General features: G+C 45.0%; 1 protein-coding gene across 1 annotated transcript in view; it reads left to right on the forward strand.

Annotated features, from left to right (window-relative positions):
• The first annotated feature begins 319 nt into the window (after positions 1 to 319).
• Positions 320 to 21404, forward strand: part of ARMC5 (armadillo repeat containing 5) — a 34114-nt gene continuing 13029 nt past the window's right edge. The window contains exons 1-6 of the mRNA XM_078652689.1: positions 320 to 613; positions 740 to 770; positions 3025 to 3132; positions 3879 to 4698; positions 6470 to 7446; positions 12614 to 12746. Of these exons, the coding sequence (XP_078508815.1) occupies positions 350 to 613; positions 740 to 770; positions 3025 to 3132; positions 3879 to 4698; positions 6470 to 7446; positions 12614 to 12746 (2333 nt within the window). The 5' untranslated portion in view covers positions 320 to 349. The remainder of the gene's footprint in view (positions 614 to 739; positions 771 to 3024; positions 3133 to 3878; positions 4699 to 6469; positions 7447 to 12613; positions 12747 to 21404) is intronic.

Below are 21404 nucleotides of genomic sequence, written 5' to 3' on the forward strand. Positions count from 1 at the left end.
AGATTTTGAATTTGAATAATACCGGGTCATACTGTTTTGACCCTAACTTGGACAATTATAAAAATACACACCAAGCTAATTAACAAACTACAATAAAAAAACTGCCAATAACACACTGGTCTCGGACACTCAAGCTTGGAGATCATTCACTTCGTCGGAGCCCAACTTCTGACATCAATGAAGGTGCTCTTATGCTTGGATCGGGAATGTCGGGAATAGTAGTTCCCCAACTACTAAGTGCCACTGAATCCAAAAGCAAAACAACTGAGCGGACTTTAAGTCCCAGCAGCCCAATCAGCTGGCATCATAAGGCGAGCGACGCAAACACTGAAGAGGGAGGGGCTGCAAGATGGCGTCGCGGGAAGCGGGAGGGGAGTCACTGGCGGCCACCCTGGCCGGGTTGGCGGGGCCCGATCCTACGGCTCAGGCGCGAGCACTCTATGCTATCCGCACGCGCCACATCAAAGAGCCCGGCGGTATCGAACGATTCCGGGCACGCGGCGGTCTAAAATACGTGCTGAATCTTCTACAGAACCCCCGAGCGCGGCGGTCTATGGACCTGGCACTGAGTATCTTAGCGAATTGCTGCACAGAGAGGGGGAGTCGAACACAGGTGCGTTAGTATGTGGCGCTCAGGGTGTGCCCAGGAAGGTGGGAGCGATGAGCTTTGATCACTTGGTGAGTTATTTTCTCAGGTGGACGGCTCTGTAATCATTTTGCACTTTCTTTCCTTCTATAGGTCAGGCAACTCGGTGGAATCCCCCCTCTTGGTGAGTAGATAGATAGTTCCTCCTGCTTTGCCACATCGACACTTTTGCGTGGTTGTACGTGTTGACGTAAATACTCTACCATCCCGACGCTCTCTTGTGACGTGCTTTTCTGCCATCTTTGATTGGTAACGTTGTGTTGCAGCCGAAGTTTACAGATGACCATATGTGTTGAGTTGGATTCAGTGCTACCATTTTGGATCAGGAATGGATCAGGAATGGCTTGCCGTAGCCCGAAAGGTTTTTCGACCATTTATAAACTGTTTGTATTGACGTAAAGTGGCCATGATGGGTGTGTGTGTTCACACCCAATATCTATAACGGCAGCCTGGCGGTGATGTAATAATTGCCACGTGACGGGTTTGATGGTCACCCAACAGCCAAGTGTGTTTTTTTAATACGTGTGACGACAGCCCACTTTTTTGTTGTGGGTTTTTTTTGTTGCCAGTAGCTCCCTACATTTAAGATACTTAGGGGCAGATTTGCAAGCCCCTTGCGCCACTTTTGCGTCACTTTTCCCATGGTAAAAGTGGCGCAAGGGGCTTGTAAATCTGCCCCTTAGTTTCCCTTTTATTCCAACATACGAAATGAAAGTTGTTATAAAGGCAGGTCTGACTATGATGTTAACTACGGTGATGTTTGCGGAAAGCGTTATGGAAGAAGCTAGCTTTTTTAAGATATTCAAATAATAAAAACTATACAGTCCAGGGGACCGGTTATGACATTGCTGGTGGTACTCGCACTGCATGCCATGATATACAGAGTTGAGGAAACAGGACTGGTGACCCCTGAGGATGTGTAAAAAGTATGTCACATAAGACCTGCATGAGCACAGTGTCGAATCCTAAACTAGTTGCTATAACCTACACCAGCACCCATTTCTTCTCAGTGCCGTGTTGTCCGATATTTATCCCATTTGTAACTGGGAGGCATGCATTTCAAAATGCTGTCTGTATTTCAGAGACTTTCCGGTATTTTCCTGCTCATGGGGCTATTTTTGACCATCCGAGAAGCTCAGTCAACAGTTTCCCCTAAAGCAATATGGTGATTTTGAGGAATCTTCAGAGTTAAGTCACCTTCCTCAATCTGTGTAATTTGCATGTGTTCAATCCCCATGGTAATTTAGCAGCTATGCAATTAACTAGTTATGGATTTCTAACACATGCATTTTTGTATTGTTGACTTCTTTGTAGTTTTTCTTTGCAAAGTATAATTTAGTCTCCGTTTTCTATTTTTACACATACATCGCAGATCCTGGGCGTTCCATTTTCTGTGCAGATTGACAATTTAGAGAGCTCAAAGGGGGCGATACTTCCAAAAATAACTGCATATGTGTATATACAACAGTCTGACTGTCTTGTGTTTTGTATTGTCTGTCATCATATCAGGCATGTCTCATTGTGGGAGTTTCGGGGATCCTCAGCATTACCTGATGGACCACTTGGCTCTACATCACAAAGTTTTGGAGAGTACTATCCTGTTACTCGCTAATCTCTACATGTTCCTGCAACACAGCGATGTTAGAGCCCATGTTGGGCTTTTGTTTAATGCTAAAACTGACAGGCGCCTTAGTGTGGACGAACATTTATTCATATTACAATCTCATTTTTGTTCTAAATTTGGATTGTTACAGACACAATGTGAAAAATAAAAGCAAATGCCTAAAGGAGTGTTTAAAAATTAAATGCTATACAACTGAGCCCTCTTTATTGTTCAAGGTCCCAGCATGGATAATGTTTGGCTGAGGACCAGAACTTACTAATGGTGTCATACATGGAGATTTATGCAGTACTGGGAACAGTTTTTCCTGGTACAATGTGTGGTCCGCTTCACTAAGCCATGTTTTGTCTTTGCGTTCTGCTTCTTTTAGTGCTGAATTTATAATGGGATATATGCTCAAATGAGATGCAAAAAAATGGCCTGGACTTGTGAAGTGTTATTCATGTAATTGTGGAAACTTCAGATACCCAGTTCTCTTTTCAATCCATATATATAGTTTGACAGGAGCACGTATTATCACTGGGGTTTCAAGTACAATTTAAGATTCCAAGGGTTCCTAATGTTTGTACTTGTGCTGCTAAACCTAAATGCCATGTTGCCCGTGGTCATGTGACATGTACATTCGATATGTAGATCCAGATAAGGGGAATGATATGTAATCTTTTATGACGCTTCTAATATATACTACAGTACAAATGTAAACAAGCTTGTATAGGTGGTGAGAATGTCTGATTTAAGGAAATATTTTCTTCTGCAGTAACCATCTTGAAGTCGATCAATGTTGACAGCATCTTGAACCGGACAGCCAGGGCCCTGGGAAACCTGGCGTTGGAGCCTGAGAGTGCCCGTGCCATCCACGAGTCTGGTGAGTTTTTAATGCAAGCATGTCTGTCTGAGTTGCTTTTGGTGTTGTGAGTAACTGAACTGATGATTAAGAGATGTGTGGAGGTGAGGGTAAAAATTCCATCTTTACTCTTCTCAGAATGTTTCCTGTGTGATAGCCTAGGGAATGTAGGTTCATAGATTCCATCATTTTAGAAGAGAAAAGTAGGGGATAAAAAAATGGGATAATGTATTTCCCCTATTGACTTCTTTTGAAGCAGGTGCAATTTCAGATGAGAGACAGCCAAAATAAAGCCGCTTGTGGATTTACAAATTGAGTCTCCACCTGAATTGGGTCTTTAGTCATGTATGCAAAATATTGGCTGATGGGGGGGGGGGGGGTCTGTGGTGTTATCAGCAGCCTCGAAGTGCCATCAAATTATAGTCTGCAGGGTAAGTCTTTGATCTGGATGATTCACATAGCATGGGGGGGATGCATGATGGAGAACTGGCTGCAGGATGAAGTGTAAATCCACCTGTATGGGAAGGAGTACAGTACCAGGAGAGGGCATGCAGGACCAATAGAGCCCTCTAAATTGGGAAAGTGTCTGCCTGGGGATTGTTTGTGGCCCTGGCAAGTCTATGAAAGGGGGAGGGTGTGGTGCCTTTGGTTTGAGTGCTGGGCAAAGTGTTAAGTGTGTCTGTCAGTGGTGAAAAGTTGATGTAGAAAAGTTTTCTAGGATTGTCATGCTCTCTGACTAACCAGTGGCCATTCTGGTATCTTCATAGGTGCTCTCCCGCATCTTGTGGATGTACTTAAGAACAGCCAGGACATAGAGTGTCTGCAGAGTGTTATCCGGGCCTTGCGTAACCTGGCAGACACCCCTAGCCACCGATTTTCTATCACTCAGCATTGTGCCATCCCACCCATAGCGGAGAAGCTATCTTCCTCAGATGAAACCTTGGTGGCAGCCAGTGTTCGTGCCCTCTCTGACTTCACTAAAGGCTGCAGCCTGGACTGTGCTGAGCAACTTTCCCAAAGTGATGGTGTGGCCAAGTTGGTGGTCCTGGCTGATCACTCAACAAAGGCCATCCATGACTGTGCCCTCATTACTTTGAGCAACATATGTGTACAAGGAGTGATACGACCCACAGTGGGCAATGCAGGTGGCATCCGCTGCCTGGTTGAGAAGATGAAGGAGCAGAATTTGGTGTCCCTGCCATACATCCGGGCTCTCTGTCTCTGCTGCCGAGAAGCCATCAATCGTGTGCGAGTACGTGAGGTGGGTGGCCTAGAGCTGCTATTGACCTTAGTCAAGGATGAGCGCTACCTGCAGGCACACACCCGCATCATGGCTGCCTTCCTTAACTTCTTCTATGATGAGGTTGCCCTGGAGTATCTGCTGGCCAATGGACTGGTTCCACTTCTGGTCTCCCGCTTGGAGGCCTTGGCTGAATCCACCTCCATGGCCCCAGTTATGGGTGAAGAAGAGGAGGAGGAGGACGAGCGATATGCAGCCTCGTATGACTTCCCAACTGAGTACAATCGAAGACCGGACCCAGAACAGCAGCAGCAAGGAGCCGAGTCTTCCAGCTTCCAAAGCCTCAGGTCAGAGACTGAAATCTGTGTCCCTTGTTTTCTCTTCTGGGCCTTCCAGTATTGCACATTACATTGCTTTGATCTTTCCTTAGTCTATTCTCCACTCTTCTAAGCCTCCCTTTAAAGCACAGCTGTCTTTTTTCTTCTTCCTTATATGCCCTGTTCTTTCCTCCCTCTGAAGCAGCATTTTTTCACCTCATTTAGACCGCTCTATTTCTCAATTCTCCCTTCTCTTGTTCAGGGGTAGGGGGATTTGGGGTTTTGTGTTTGGCACACACTGCAAGCAGAGCCACCTTTTAAGAACATTGGTGTAGATTTGACAGTTGTTGATGGTTGAGAGCCCGAGGCCTGAACTCATCCAGATGTGAGGTTTGCACATTGCCAAATGTTCATCAGTATGTTTTAGATACATACAGCCTTTGTGTCTCAGAGTAGAAGGCGTACTTGAGCAATAGTGGCTCGGATGAGTAGCGAGGGAGTGTATGTATGCTGTTGGTAGTTTATGTGAAGAGAAGTCAAACAACTGTCCCGAAACTCAAGGCAATTTGGTAATATTAGGGTGTAGGAAACCTCAAAAGAAGGCCTTAGTGTGTGATACAAAAGAGAAGGTGGATAGCGAGGAATAGGACTAGGGATGTCCTCCTGTACAACAGGTCAATCAAATTGGACCGTAAGCCAGTCCTAATAGAACCTGCGTCTGTTCTTGAAATGATCTACTTTATGATATTGTCCAAAGGCCATCCCAAAGCACTCTTCACCCAACTTGCACTTACTGTTGTGATATCAATACTTGCCACAAAGTATTTGTCAATGCCATACCACACACCAGTCGATTGCCAAATCATGTATGCACTCATTGTGAAGGACATCATTTTGTACTTGACTCCCTCTGGGATTTATTTGCCAGCAGTGGCTTTTGAGGTCCAGGGTGCTTAGAAGCCAGACGTTGAATAACTTTTTAACAGATTTTGTAGGTAGAGGATAACCGGGCTTACTCAATTGGTGTGATCACTCCTTAATCACTAAAGTGACTAGATCTTGTCTAGTCTACCTTCAGAGGTTGCATTTTCAGTTTTTCTGAACTTTAATCACCCTGTTTTTATCACACATGACTCATGTAAACAAATGGAGAGCTAGTCTCTGTCAGCTAGGTTTCTCAGAGGAACTCTGGATTGCAAATCATGTCCTCGGAATTATCTTCTCATGCTGTAGGTGAAATAAACACCACCATAAATTTCCTCCTTTTCACTTGACGTCTCCCTTTTTGCATCTTAGTGCTGGTCTTTCTCTGTTTTTAATTTAGTCCTATCTTGTACTCTCCAGTTTCCTTCGTTCCAGGCTCTGCACAGTTGAGTGTCTCTGCTCATGCTTTTTTAACTCTGCCTCTTTTTCTTTTGACTTCTTATACTTACTGGTGCCCTCCTAACACCTTCACCATTTCTTGATCATTCTTTTCTTTGCCTGTTCCCATTACCACTCTGCCCTTGAGTTAAACTATAGCTTTATCTTCCTTCCTCACTCTCTTCTCATTGTTACTCATCTCCTGTGACCTCTGTACCCTGCGCTGCCCCCTCCCTATTATTTTCCTAAATCTGTGCACCTCAATGCACAACTTGACTCTTCCTTTCAATGCCTTTCTTCCCCACGCCTTCCTTTAAAGACCGATATCTATTATTTTTGCACTTCTGTCTTTGACCAGTACCGCTCTGCCTTCTTTTCTAATTGCATGCTTTCTGGCTCACCCTCCTTGACTCTGCTCTTTTGTCTTCACCTCATCCAGGTCTTGGCTCTTGTCTGAAGGATACATTGCCAGTCCTGGAGACCTTTCTCCACAGTGGTCGCCAGAGGCTGGAAGCCCTGAGCTTGACCCACAGTACCTGGATGGCTCGGGCAGCCCCACGCTCGGCCTCCGGGATGACGCTGCCAGCACCCTTGAAGAACTTCTGACCCAAGATAACCCTGACACCAGCCTGGTAGATGAGACCAGTTGTCCGATCAGGGACCAACACCCTGGAGCTGTGACTGATCCAGAACTGGAAACCATAAATCTATTATCCTCTTCAGCTGGGACCCTGGAATCGCTACTGAGCAGTCCTGCAGCTGATGTCCCTGGGCAGCTGCCAGCAAGTGAGCATACCGGCAGCCGTGACCCAGACTCCAAGATGTCCTCCACTTTTTGTCGAAGGAGGCGATCCAAGTCCCGCTCAGTCCTGGGCACTATTGACTCCTCCCTGAACTTCTCAGACGCTTCCACGTCCACCCCTATCCGCGTACGATGTGAGGACAGGCTGGCTTCAGCGCCGGATGCTGGGGGGCAGCTAGTCACCCCCATACAGGAGATTCTGCAGGCATCTGAAGCACTTTCCTCATCCTTCTATCGACAGGAGGAGACCTGGGGTCCTGAGGCCCCGCTTTTGTTGTTGCTTTCCAGGTTCTCACAGGTCGTGGACCCCAGTACTACCCTGGTGACTGATGCCACATTGCGGGGCCTGCTGTCCTATGTGGCCAGGTCAGTGGATCCGAGCCCCCGCTGCCTTCGCCTTCTCAACCGTCTCACCTGCAACCCCAACTGCCTGGAGGCCTTCATCCGCACCTATGGGGCGGCTCTGATTCGCACCCAACTGGTTCTGGGGCTATCGCCCAAGGACATTACTACTTCTTTGAGTGACCCCAATGGAGAGGAGACTGGGAACCCAGTGCAGGAGAGCAGTTATCGACCGCAGGAACGTTGGCGTATTGCAAGGAAGAAGGAACTGGGTGAGTGAAAATGATTTTGGGCAAATGGTGATCACACCGAATCAAGATACAGCTGGGCATCACCTATAAAAGCAGGGACTTCTACATGTGTCCTTTTGTATGGGCTGGAAGTGCTGCTGAAATGACACTTCTAGGCCACCAGGGGGAGCTCTCTAGATCTTGTGCAGTTAATCTAGCCCTGTACTATGCTGTGAAGTTAATTCTAAGCTTTAATTTGCACGTACCCGATTGTTTGTTTTGACCGATTCGTCTGCTCTGGCCCTTTTTTTTTTTTTTTTTTTTTCTTTTCTTAATGCAAATGCTATGTTGGCCTCTTCAATTGATGTATACATGTTACCCCTTTTTTTTTTTTTTGCCCATACTCTCTGTACTTCCCTCTGTGTAACCGACCTTTACCCATTTCCCGCTTTCTTATTTTTCTGTTCCTTCAGTGTTGCTGCCAACTTTTATTTTGTTTTGCGCTCTATTCTCTGGTGACCCTGATCTCTCTACATGTCCGTTCCAGCGATGGGCTATGCTTGCTCTTCCCTTTGCCTGTAGACCACCTTTTGCCGCCTTTCCCATGTGCCCGTGGTCTATAACCTACTCTCGGACCTTGTCCTTGATTTCTGTCCTGCCTCCACACTGGCATTTGCCATGGGCGTGTATTCTGTTTTCCCACTTTATTCCGAAGGGAATACCAGATTTCCTTCTTTGGCCTCTGTGGCCCCTCTGCCTTTTGTCCTGGATTCTGATCGCTTTACTGAAGGTTCTCTGTCCTTTGCATGTGGTCTTGCTCTTCGCTTTGGTCTCTGCATATGATTTTGTGCCTGCTCGTCCTTTTCTTCTGGTTTCTGTCGTCTTTGCCCTGTCTTTTGTCGTCTTTGCCCTGTCTTTTGTCTACCATCGGTCATGCTTTTCTTTCCATTTGTGTGCTCCCTCGCTCCGATGCTTAGTTCTGGCCTTTCGCCTTTGCTTGTTCTTTCAGCACACCCCTCTTTGCTATTTTGTGTGTGTATTGTCCTCTGTGCCTGGCGTCTACCCTACTTGTTCTGTTTCTTAACTGTATTCAGTCATTCTCACCATTACCTTTAGTCTTTGCCTACGCTGTCATTTCCGCTCCAGTCTCTAACCTCTCTACCCATGGAGGAGTATCTCTTCTTGATCTTGCCTGTGTGTGACCTCATTTATCTGGACACTGTCAGTTTTTCGGTTTGATTTGCTCTCTTGACTTTTTCCATCTGCCAATCTCTGCCATTTACCTGTAGTCTGTGTATTTTGTGTAGGGTCTGTCTTCTTTGCCCCTTTTCCCATGTCTGCCCCTTACCCTGCTTTTGCTGGCTTGGCCCTATGATTGTCCTTTGTCCGTAGTCTTAGAGTTGCTACCCCTTCAAACACAACAAATTGAATATTGCTGCTATCTATGACACTAACTCCACTCTACAGCATACTGACACCGCCATTCTTTCAGAATTTTCCTTCTTCTGTAAAACCCTGTACTCCTCGGAATCCCAACCCACTCCCCAATCACTCACTCACTATTTCTCTACCATCCACAAGCCCTCTCACTTCCCCCTTGATCTCTCTGCTCTAGAGTCTAACATCACTCTCGAAGAGCTGCTTGCTGCGCTCAAACACCTCAAATTAAATAAGGCTCCCGGACCTGATGGCTTCACCGTCGAATTCTATCTCCATTTTCCCAAACTTCTCCTCCCCAAGCTCTATTTACTTATTAACTCCTTCTCTGCCTGCGGAGGCTCCTCTGGCACCTTCTCAGAAGCACACATTTGCCTGATTCCCAAGGAGGGTAAAGATGCCCAACACTGCAAGAACTACCGGCCAATCTCGCTGGTGAATATAGATTACAAGATCTTTGCCAAGTCTTTAGCTGCTCGGTTAGACTCCCTCCTCCCTGATCTTTTGGGTGAGGAACAGTCCGGCTTTGTTAAGGGTCGCTTTATCACAGATAATACCAGGTTACTTTTTAACATTCTCACAAAATCCTCACGTATGCAATCCTCACTTGCTGCGATTGCCTTGGACGCAGAAAAAGCGTTCGATAGGGTGGAATGGTTTTACCTCTTTCATGCTCTCACATGGTTTGGATTTGGCCCTAATTTCATTTCCTTGGTTTCCCTTTTATACTCTCGCCCGCGTGCTGAAGTTTGTGCTAATGGCAAGGTCTCTCCCTTCTTTGACTTAGGTAGAGGAGTACGTCAGGGTTGCCCCCTTTCTCCCTTCCTTTTCAATTTGGCCCTGGAACAGTTTCTCTCCAGGTTACGCCAAAATCCCAATATACATGGCTTTCCCTCCACGGATTCCCACGTCAAACTTGCTGCATACGCGGATGACATTTTACTGTTCATTTCTGATCCTGAATCCTCTATTCCTGCTTTCTTGTTAGAAGTGCAGGATTATTCCCTAATCTCAGGATACAAGCTTAACCATGAAAAATGTCAGATATTGCCATTGACCAAATTTACTTTCAAAGCAGACTACGCTGCCTCAAATTTTATCTGGAATTCCTCTCACATCAAATATCTCGGCTTGCACATCACCCCCTCCATACCCGATACGATTTCCTTATGCTTAAATAAATGCATTCAGAAAATCTCCGATCTCACTGCTTGATGGCATCCTCTCTACCTCTCCTGGTGGGGTCGCCTCGACACGATTAAAATGATGCTCACCCCAATTATCCTTTACACCATATCCAATATTCCTGTACCTATCGCTGCAAAGTTATTTAAAAAGATTAACTCCGTTCTGTCAACCTTCCTTTGGCACAATAAAAAGCCACGAATGTCCATCGCACGACTGATTCGCCCTACTTCTGAAGGCGGGGTCAACTTTCCAGATTTCCCCTCATATCAAAAAGCCTTCCTACTCCGGCAAGCATCGTTCTGGCTACAGGATCCTGACGACCCATGCCCCTTGTGGGTCAAGTTAGAACGCCTCTTCCTTTCCCCTTTCTCCTTTGGAGAATATCTCGCTTTTTCTCGTAAACCCTCCTCTGTTTCCACACCCATTCACAGATTTACAACCAAACTCCTTTTGGCTTCCTCCCCCACCCCTCCTAGCTCTATTGCGGATTTTCTCTCCTCCCCTTTATGGCACAACACTCGCCTCCTCATTCGCTCTAAACCCTTCTACTGGAAGTCCTGGAGGCAGAAGGGTCTTTTGTGGGTTTCGCAATTGTTCTCCCATTCTACATTTCTCTCTTTCTCAGACCTTAGAGCGAAATACGCCTTACCTGCTTCTTTCGCTCCTAATTACTCTCGGCTCAAAACGGCGGTAATGGCTGTGTACACATCACTTGCGCAGACGCAGACACCCTCCATTCCCCCTACTCCTACTTCGCGCCTACACTCTTTACTTCGCACAACTCCTAAAGCTTCGGCCATTTATAAGCACCTTCACGTGACAGACACCCCTAGACCCAAATCCACGGTGGAATTACAGTGGGAGCACGACTTTGACATGGCTTGGCCTTTGCTCACCTGGGACAAGTTGTGGCTCAAGATACGCAAATCATCCAGAGCGGCATCTCTCACGCAATTCATGCTCTTCATTTACAATAGATTACTCCTTACCCCCTCTGCCCTTCATAAGAGGTTCCCTTCCACCCAAGATATATGTTGGTCATGCTCCGTTCCATCCGCTACCCTGTTCCACATGCTCTTCTTAAGTCCCTCTGTTCACGCTTTTTGGCTTAAGGTGTGGGCTCAAATCAATGTAATATTTCAAATATGCATTCCTTTCTCCCGTGCTCACATTTTTCTAGGCAGCCTTTCACCTTGCTGGGACATATTTCAGTTTGATATACGTATTGTGGATCTATTGCTGGCTGTTGCGTTTCAACAGATTACCACTCATTGTAAACCCTCATCTAACCTTTCCTTCCAAGCATGGTGGAATATGTTTGTTATAATCACAGACTGGACACTACCTTTGTTTCCCCCCCCCCCAGCTAGCTACGAAGAGAACGGCCCTATGGCTTCCTGTTGTTCTATACCTGGACAGATGTTCTGCTACCTCCCATTGTCCTTTACCTGCCCAGCAAGAAGTTCTCAAACCCCCTTGATTGCCTTATCATTCCCTCATTGTTAAATTTCCATATGTACTCATTCTCTCTTTTTTGCATCTTGTTAATCCGGTAATCACTTTTATGCCTAGATTAACTTGCGCCTTTTTCTTATTCATGACTATTATGTATCATTATATTTACTGTATTTGCGAATGTATTTGTATTCCTTTTTTTTTTTATATATACTTTTTCCCCTTATTGTCAACCCTTTTCCCCCTCTTCTCCTTTCTTTTTATGCCTACTTCTCTGCCTAATAAAATCTTTTTGAACTTAAAAAGAGTTGCTACCCCTAGCCCTTTTAGAATGTGAGGACCCTGAAATTGCAACAATAAAGTGTGAGCAACATAATAAATGACAGGGACACTTTTTGTGGCTAAGCTATGTCGCAAGTTTATTGATTACAGAGGTTGTGTTAGCTTAGAGGCAAGCCAGGTGTCGATGATGAGTTCCTTGAACAGCCGACACCCATCCTGAGAAAGCTAGAGCTGTCCTGTTGGTGTTTTTTTCACCCACTGAGTTAGATTCTTTACAGCTCCTTTATTACACTAGGTTGCCACCTTACTCTGTGTCATGCTCCTGAGAAGTCCGAGCGAGACCCCGGCAATTCTCTCCTATTCCTTATGAAATGATGCGAGGGTGGGTGGATAATGCTGACCGCCAAAGAGGCCCTTCCCTGGGAGGTGAACCCTTCTGAGCCCTCCTGGCCCCCTCCTCCCCTTCTGACACCCCGAGGCCATCAACTAGGGGGATGACCCACCTTCCCTCTACGGTGGCCCGATGGGCTCGTCTACCCTTGCAGCAAGGGAGCAACACTAGGATAATGTCCCCTCATGTCGCCCTGCTTGCAACGTGGCCAGCTGCAATTGCCTTTTTTCTCTGTACTTTCCTGAAGTCCTGTGATCTTTTGGTCGAGCAGGCAGTGTGGGAATCCCTTTGCCTTTTGTCTTCCGACCTGCACCTCTGTGGTCTCAGCCCCATCGTTTAACCTTTGCCTGAGATTTCTGAACTTTCCTCTGCGTCATTTGACAGTGGCATCTACTTGCTCTGAATTTGACCTTTTCCTTTCACCTTCTCTTAACTTTGCCACATCCTCTCTTGCAGGTGAGACCCTAATCCGTAACCTGAGTGTGCAGGCAGAGTCTCCTTTCGGCGTTGGAACTTTGACCCATCTCATCCTGTCTGGATCTGAAGCGGACAAGGCTGCTTGCACCATGGCTCTGCCGCTGATCTGCAGGTTTGTTCACTGTGCTTTCCATGGGGTTCAGCAGTGAGGTTTAAAGGTTGTGTTCCTGTCCCGTCTGGATGAGTAGTTGATCTGTACTGTACGAGTAGCTTGTGCGGTTGGTTGATAATTATTAGGGCTCCTGGTCTTATGGTATTTATTTTTGTAACCTTTGCGTCTGTATTTATCCATATTTATTTTTTGGCCGTTTTATCTGCATTTATCCATATGTATTTTGTGTAAAAACGAAGATGTAAAACTACACATTTCCATATTTATTTAACTGATAGACCCACACTTATACTTTGATGTCTATCATGATTTAGCTTTTCAAGCTGCCAAATATTACGGAATAATACATCCACTAAATATTAGCATAATACCACAAATATTTTGACTTATGCCATTGTTTAAAGACATGCAATTCTGTTTAATTTCCCATGCTGTCCATCTGCTCAGCTATTGGGCTACAATTCATGAAAGGCAGTACGGAGAGTCACTAAAAAGCACACTTTTCTGTATTTATCCACTTTTAAAAATAAATGCACAGAAAACACTGATTTCTTTCTATATTTTTCTGTAAAAACAGGGAGCCTTTACCATTATACATTAGTTTGTGTAGAGAAGTGAGCGTCAAAGGAACTTGCTGGAGATAGGGAGTCCTCTCTTTAGGTTGCAGTGGCTTTGACCTAGTCTATTTGGAGCAGCGCACAGAGCCCCGTTCTTCAGTATGCGCTTGATTACTGTAACTCACAAGACTCCACCAACAGTGTGCACACAGTGTCTTGTATAGTAGTGTGAACAAAATTTGAATGTGCACAGGATGGTATCGCTTTGAGATATGCTGCTGTGGACCCTATAAAGGCCTTTACACATACTGCCAAGGGATCTCTACTTGCGACGCATAAAAAATGCTTTAAGATGAACTATTGTGAGTGGTTTACAGAAAAATAGCTTTACTTGCAGTTCTACTTCAAATGCCCGGATCGTGTGTTTGGGTGAATGCTCAATGCCTGTCATATTCTTGGGCAGATCAGTGACACTAGGTCTGTCTGTCCTTGAATTCTTAGTCAGTTCCATTGGAAACTGTTCCCAAATTGCTATATTTCCGATTACCTGTACTTAAAGACGGGGTATGGAAAATGTCCCTGAATTGGAATAGAGAGATTTGATTGGCTAATTTAAACGCATGCCCAACCCCTTCTTGGGTCGCATAAGCATGTTTTCTTACGTTGTCTCTTTAATAGTATCACCACTACCAGGATCTGGAGCAATTCATCTACCTTCTTTTCCCAGCCATACAATACCTGGACGCAGAGCAGACCACTGTTTTCCTTCAACCTACATACGAGCCAGAGATTTAACTGAGTACACCCACAATTGATGGCTCTACTGCAAAACAGGTTTCCTGTACTGATCTATAGAAATACCAGAGTTTCACCAGCTACCTCTGCATTCTGTTCGCCTGTACTTGCACACCGACTGTCCCTCTCCCCTCCCTTGTACTGATAAGGGGAGATTATTGGCGTTGTTACATTCACAAAGAAGCCCACTTCTTCAGCACCCTCTTTCTTAGTTTCACACTGACTTCCCCTACTAGAGGAACAAGTGTGGCTGGAGTGAAGTTACACTCCACCGCCGAATGCACAGCTTTTTGCGTGAATAATCACCACAGTGACAACTTTATCCACGTTTCAACGATTTTATTTTCATTCCATATAATCCTGTTGATATTCGTTCAACACTTCTTTCCACTTTTCAACCTTTCACATATGCGACCTTAATGTATTCAACAGTTTGTAGTGCGCAGATATGCCGGTCCGGGCCTTTTTCTAGCGCATGATGAATCCATAAAACATCCAGAAGTTCGTAACTTTACCCAATGCATTTCGGGCTATTTATAGCCCTTCTTCAGGGGTTGCCTATAGATTTAAAATAATTGACATTAGTTTATATATTTGGTGTATTCAGCCATATGCTCAACGATCATTCAAATACATCAAACCATTCCGGTCTCATTTAATTAACGTATTCCCTCTAAGTGCGCTGAAAACGCGCCAAAAAGTGTACCTGAAACACCCTTCTCGGTTCGCTCCCATGGACCACCTCATTACCCATCTCGGTAACCCACGTCGATATTTCCCTTCTCCTAGTTTGAAAACAGCCTTTATGTTAATCCATCAACAAAATTACAAAAGGGTCCCCGTACATTTCACATGACACAGCGTGAGTCTCCTTCTCCCCACGATCTTAACTCGCCGAATTCAGCACGTTGCACCTGATTCCTTTTCACCATATATCCCGTGGCTCCACCCCCCTCGGAGCATGGGCTAATCTGGACAAACTGCTTATCTCCCAACCTTTAATACTACACGTCCCATAAACCCTTACTACAGATGCCTGACCCTAATGTGCTGATGACCCATGACTCATGAACTAATTTGATTATTCACCTACTCCCCGCTGTCAGAACCTACCCTGGCTACTATCAAATACAAGAATGCCCCGCCCTCCCTCGAGTGTGTCAAACACGTTGATGAAACAATTTATAAAGGTGACTTTCTTAGACCTGAATTTAAGGCCATGTATATGCGTTTTTAAACAAGACATAAAAAACATCTATCAAATGCTTGCATGCTCTTGCGGAGTCCGATACAAAAACCAACTGTCATAATGTTAAATCAAGATCTTAGTTCTCTGCTTCTGGAATAAATAGATGTTACTGCAGTCGCACATGTGATTTCCTCCATTGTAATCATGTTTGTGAACGGTCCTCCTTGGGTGCGACTTGGAAAGGGGGCAGTAAGTCCATACAATGAATTCAAAAAAAGGGTCACCAAGTGCACTCCTGTTTTCAAAATGTATTCGTTATCCAATGTTTTTCAAATTTCAAATCTTTAGCGTGCAAACTGGAACCACGGCCTGCCCGAGTGCCACGTGTATTTGTATGTATGTATGTATGTATGTATGTGTATATATATATATGACGAAGGAAACGAAACTCGTCTGTCTTGAAGTACTTTTTGGCGAAATAAACAATCTGCTACGCTACCCGTTTGGAGTGCTTTTAACTTCTTGAAAGGATACAAGTGAGTCGTTTGGAGTTGTGAAATAGAGGGGTTCCCATTTGAAGAAGACCGCTGGAAGACAGTACCTCACTTGCTTTAATTGGCGGCATGCTGACAACCAACTGGCACAGGATAGCACATCCAAAATTGAAAAATGCCAAACGCTTTTCGGGAATAGCAAATCCCTTCCTCAGCGGCATGTTGGTTTACCAAAGTGAAAAGCGCTACTGCTGATAGTCCGTTCAATTTAAACCACCCGCCCCAATGGGCGTGGCCGAACACACGGCCTTCTGGATGGTGTAGTTTCTTTTTAGTATTACCCATGTGGGCGCGCTGTTCAAAAGTCAATTTAAAACCTCAATTATAGTCCCAGGTGGGTAGAAGTGCGACCTGTCCGTTAATTGTCCTGCTTTAAAGCCGCCAATGTGACTGAAACGCCGCCACCCCGTTTGGTGCCGTTTCAACTTCCATCCTTACGCTACAACATCGGGTTGATGCTGGCTTGGACCCGCTCACCAGCGGTGGGCCATCTTCCCGACCGGGACCGGCCGTAGAACATCAACACATTTAGGGGTTCCCATTTGAAGAAGACCACTGGAAGACAGTACTTCACTTGCTTTCATTGGCGGCATGCTGACAACCAACTGGCACAGGATAGCACATCCAAAATTGAAAAATGCCAAACGCGTTGCGGGAATAGCAAATCCCTTCCTCAAAGGCATGTTGGTTTACCAAAGTGAAAAGTGCTACTGCTGATAGTCAGTTCAATTTAAACCACCCGCCCCAATGGGCGTGGCCGAACACACGGCCTTCTGGATGGTGTAGTTATTTTTAGTACTGACTTTCAGCAGTAGCGCTTTTCACTTTGGTAAACCAACATGCCGCTGAGGAAGGGATTTGCTATTCCCGAAACGCGTTTGGCATTTTTCAATTTTGGATGTGCTATCCTGTGCCAGTTGGTTGTCAGCATGCCGCCAATTAAAGCAAGTGAAGTACTGTCTTCCAGTGGTCTTCTTCAAATGGGAACCCCTAAATATGTTGATGTTCTACGGCCGGTCCCGGTCGGGAAGATGGCCCACCGCTGGTGAGCGGGTCCAAGCCAACATCAACCCGATGTTGTAGCGTAAGGATGGAAGTTGAAACGGCACCAAACGGGGTGGCGGCGTTTCAGTCACATTGGCGACTTCAAAGCAGGACAATTAACTGACAGGTCGCACTTCTATCCACCTGGGACTATAATTGAGGTTTTAAATTGACTTTTGAACAGCGCGCCCACATGGGTAATACTAAAAAGAAACTACACCATCCAGAAGGCCGTGTGTTCGGCCACGCCCATTGGGGCGGGTGGTTTAAATTGAACTGACTTTCAGCAGTAGCGCTTTTCACTTTGGTAAACCAACATGCCGCTGAGGAAGGGATTTGTTATTCCCGAAACGCGTTTGGCATTCTTCAAATTTTGGATGTGCTATCCTGTGCCAGTTGGTTGTCAGCATGCCGCCAATTAAAGCAAGTGAAGTACTGTCTTCCAGTGGTCTTCTTCAAATGGGAACCCCTAAATGTGTTGATATGTATATATATTCGCTTCCAAAACACCAGCCTGCCGCACTCTAGAATGGGTGCCTGCGTAACGGGGGGTGTACCCGTCAACAATATGCAGCTCCAAACATCCAGCAGGTCATAAACCTGTTAAAAGACCGCAGCACTCACGGGGGTGGTTTTCAACATATATTTTATTTAGAAAACCGTCAGCACATCAAGACTCGTTTCGGCGTTTTTCCTTCGTCAATTGTTGCACGGTAGGCACCGCGGCCATTAGCGCTTTATAACTGTTACACGTTTGCCATTGACCTAGATAGAGGACACACTGTAAACATTGTTGCTGGCCGCCATATTGTAACGGTCAAACCGATGCTAAAAACGTGTTATAACGTATGCCTAGACTCCTAGGTTATATTCATATCCTAAGCGCACCATCACATTTCAAATAACCAAGGATATAAAAAAGATATAAAGTGCTTATAGTTCCTTCAAGCCTTTGATGGGCATAGCATGCATTGTTCAAATGCCCAGGTAGTGTGGGCTACTGTGCAAGGGTTATTTCGAATTTAAGTGTGGTAGATGGCGGGCCGGGGGCAAGTTGTAGTAGATCTGTTAATTTCAAAAGGAAACCGCAGTAGCTTGGTAGTGTATTCATTTCACCTTCAGTAATTGCTTTGCAATTGAGCAACACAATAAAAATATCATAGAACAATATTTTACCTATTTGGAAAAAAAGCCAGCAAATGTTTGCAGTAGCTTAAAGAAAGTCTTCAAGCAGTTTCATATTCACAAGGGTCCGGGAAATCATTTTTTACAGCAAAATTAATGTGTGAAAAGTAAATAAATCGTCAGAAATCACCTGTTGCCAAAGTAATTCTTAAGGAATCTCCCTTCTGGTTGGCTTAATTTTTGTACTAAAAAAAAATCCAGCTCTGTACCTCCAAGTTACTCTAATCCAACGTTTAGAGAAACTATGTTAAGGAGTGCCTGCATAAAAAAGTAAACCTGGACCAGGTATGGTTCTAAACGTCCATAAGCTTGTAGAAGTTTAAATCTTTAACAGAATAATAGTTGGGTGAGAATATATACATTTTTAAATGAGTGAAGTCAAGGCTGCCTCCCAGACTCGTTTCTATGGTGTTTGTCCTCTGTCCTGAGAAAAGTAAAACCTAGTCTACCTGAAGGAAATGGGAGTCAAATTCCCCCAAACAGAACAAGATGCAAATCTAGAGTCATACCACTGATTTAGTAGCACTTGCAATTGAATTGAATGCAACCTATTGTGGTCATTTTGGAATTCTAATTACTATGGACACATCCAAAACCATCTTTTTGGTGGTCTTCGAAGAAGACCGCCTAAATGTAGGAAATGTTCCTACAGTGGGTGTTTTTCTGTGGAAATGTTCAGCAGTTCCATTATTTATGGATTACCATATCTGCTCTACCAGTTTGTAAACTGTACATCTGCTCCATTGTTTCAAAGAGAGCAGACCTTGAGATTTGCAGTGGACTATTGACACAGATGGTATGTATCGCGAACAATAAATAGGGAAGATAGTACTCACTAACAAGACTGAATGCCCACATGAATGATCTCAGGGCAACCAGAAACCATGGCATTTTCTCCCACATGTGTGTAATGCTCAGGAATATGAAAGCAACTCACGGTTGTGGTTTACACTCCAGAGATCGAAATCTGAGAGCATGGTTCTTGGGAGGAATCTTGCGGTATGCGCAAATTAGAGCAACAGACCTTCCTACTGGCTGATCCATATGCTAATATTTCAAATATAGTAGCACATTTTATTACAATAGGAGCATAAAAAGAAAGGCAGAGAAACAAGAGTTCCTTAGGGTATTGAATACATATAAGGCAGATTGTCTGGAAACAACTGGTTTTTAGGTCTCGTTTAGCGATGCATTGCATGCGCTGCTCGACTTGGCGAGACCTATTGTTGTGGGTTTTGCTTCTGAAGAGGGACAGGAGCTGTGCACGCACAGCCGGACATGCGATGTGCACGTTTACGGCTCCCGTCGTTTTAGCATGGCGCGCTTTCACTTTCCTAGTCTACGCGCCTTGCAAGCGTCTCGTTTCAGCCCTCGGAGTCTATAATCCGCTCCAGTGCCAGCTCTAAGCTTGTTTCAGTTTAATATGGGCTTATTCTAAAAGACTTTGTATATATCAGAGGGAAATAAACCACTACGAAAGGCTGTTTTACCCACCCCTACATTTTGCATAACCCCGGTTGTGCGAAAGAACAGTACATTTAAGAATACATTTACATACCCCATTTTCAGTGGGACCTGCCGCTGCTCTGTGTAGTGTGTAGAAGCATCTGCACCTCACGGGCTGTGCTGTCCTTTCCACATCTCACTGGCACTGCCTCTGAGCAAATTCGCTGGTCTTCAATTCTGTCTTCTTGGCGGTAACCAAGCAATACCCTCATCTGCCACACCGTCCGTGTGCCTCCCATTCAAAAACCATCTGATTATTTACAGTGTTCATGGTGTTCATATCTGAAACAAGGGGTGGACGTATGTAATTGCAGACAGCCATATTGAAGAGGTAGTTTATTTCCGGTCAGAATCCAAAGAATTGAGGCTAAGCTGCTAGCCTGTTACAGTCTGAACATTTTATTGACATTGTCTTCCACAGTAATAGAGGAAACTGAAAATATTATACTTTTAGTAAATATTAATTGAATACTTTATATATGATTTAACTTTCATTTTAATGAAAAAAACATTTTAAAGATACTTTAAAAATGAATCTACTCCTTTCTCTTTTTCAGGGCATACATTTGAATAAAAACGGGTGAAAAGCAAATTTTCAATGGCTGCTTTCTTGTTTTGCATATTGAGTGCGTCTACAGGGGCGGGGACACCACAGGTTGCTATACTTGTAATTTCTCTGTTCAATGGTACACCTCTTTGAAAGACTAATAGCGATTTATCTGTATTAGGGTAGCGAGCGATAATGTGTCAACATTATGGAGGTTGAAACTGAAAACGTGCAGTGCTTCTGAAATGGTGGCAAAGGTTGCGTGTAGCCTCGGGATGCGTAAGTTCTCTGGCCGAATGCCGGTTTAAGACTAGGACCGACTGTGTGAACTTGGTGGGATAAGTGCGAGGACTGCTAATTACTTTCCGCCCAGCAGTGAAGCATAAATACCTCTGAAAGCCAGTAGAATAATTTGTTAAGATAAGAGGATGGGAGTGTGGATGGTGGGTTCTGTGTAGCAACTTGCACTGAACTATTTAAGTGTACCTCGGCCACAAGTTCCTCCTGACAGACTGGCGCAAATAACCTGGGAGAGCTAGACCGTTTGAGTGCTGGAGGAACAAGCATTTGCAATGCAATAGGTCTCGCATTTACGCGAGTTTAAGCTATTGGCATTGTAAATGACAATGCCTTTTAGTTATGTTTTAAAAACAAAACTAATTGCTATTGCATTGCAAATGCTTGTTATCATTTTGTTACCCACAAAGAAACCAGGGATGCACATTTCCAATCGTAGTCCAGGCATCTAGTCCAGGTAAGTGCTGGTAAGAAGAATTCTTTATGACCAACACTAAGACCGTGGACTTTACTTCAGTGATGCTTTTACTGCAGTCACAGCGTACAGGATGCTGTCTCGTACTGCAGCACACTGGGTGCGCCTACCGTTGCATCAGTGCCACACAGCGAGGGGCCTTCACTGCACTGTAGTGACCCTTTGCTGCCCACAATGCAGTGAACTGATGCCCTCTCACACCAGTGACACCGCACCTGAGAGTTTTGGTCACTGCGGAGAGAGAAGAGACTGTGTTCTATGCTACGCCGACCCCAGCAATACCCGGATCATCCCCCCTGTGACACCTCTCAAGCAAGGATAGCCTCCAGTGAGCCCTCCCCTCACCGCAGGAGCCCCCGCATTCTCCCCCGGGCACATTTTTTACAATTATTATGAGGTATGCACATGCCCCAGTATGCCCCTTATTGCAATTAATTTACATTCCTGCAAAAAATCCGGATAATTGTGTTGATCTTCACAGTGATGCCATACCTGGGCTGGCTTAACAT

This window comes from Lissotriton helveticus, chromosome 7 (assembly GCF_964261635.1).
Source record: "Lissotriton helveticus chromosome 7, aLisHel1.1, whole genome shotgun sequence".
Classification (NCBI taxonomy): domain Eukaryota; kingdom Metazoa; phylum Chordata; class Amphibia; order Caudata; family Salamandridae; genus Lissotriton; species Lissotriton helveticus.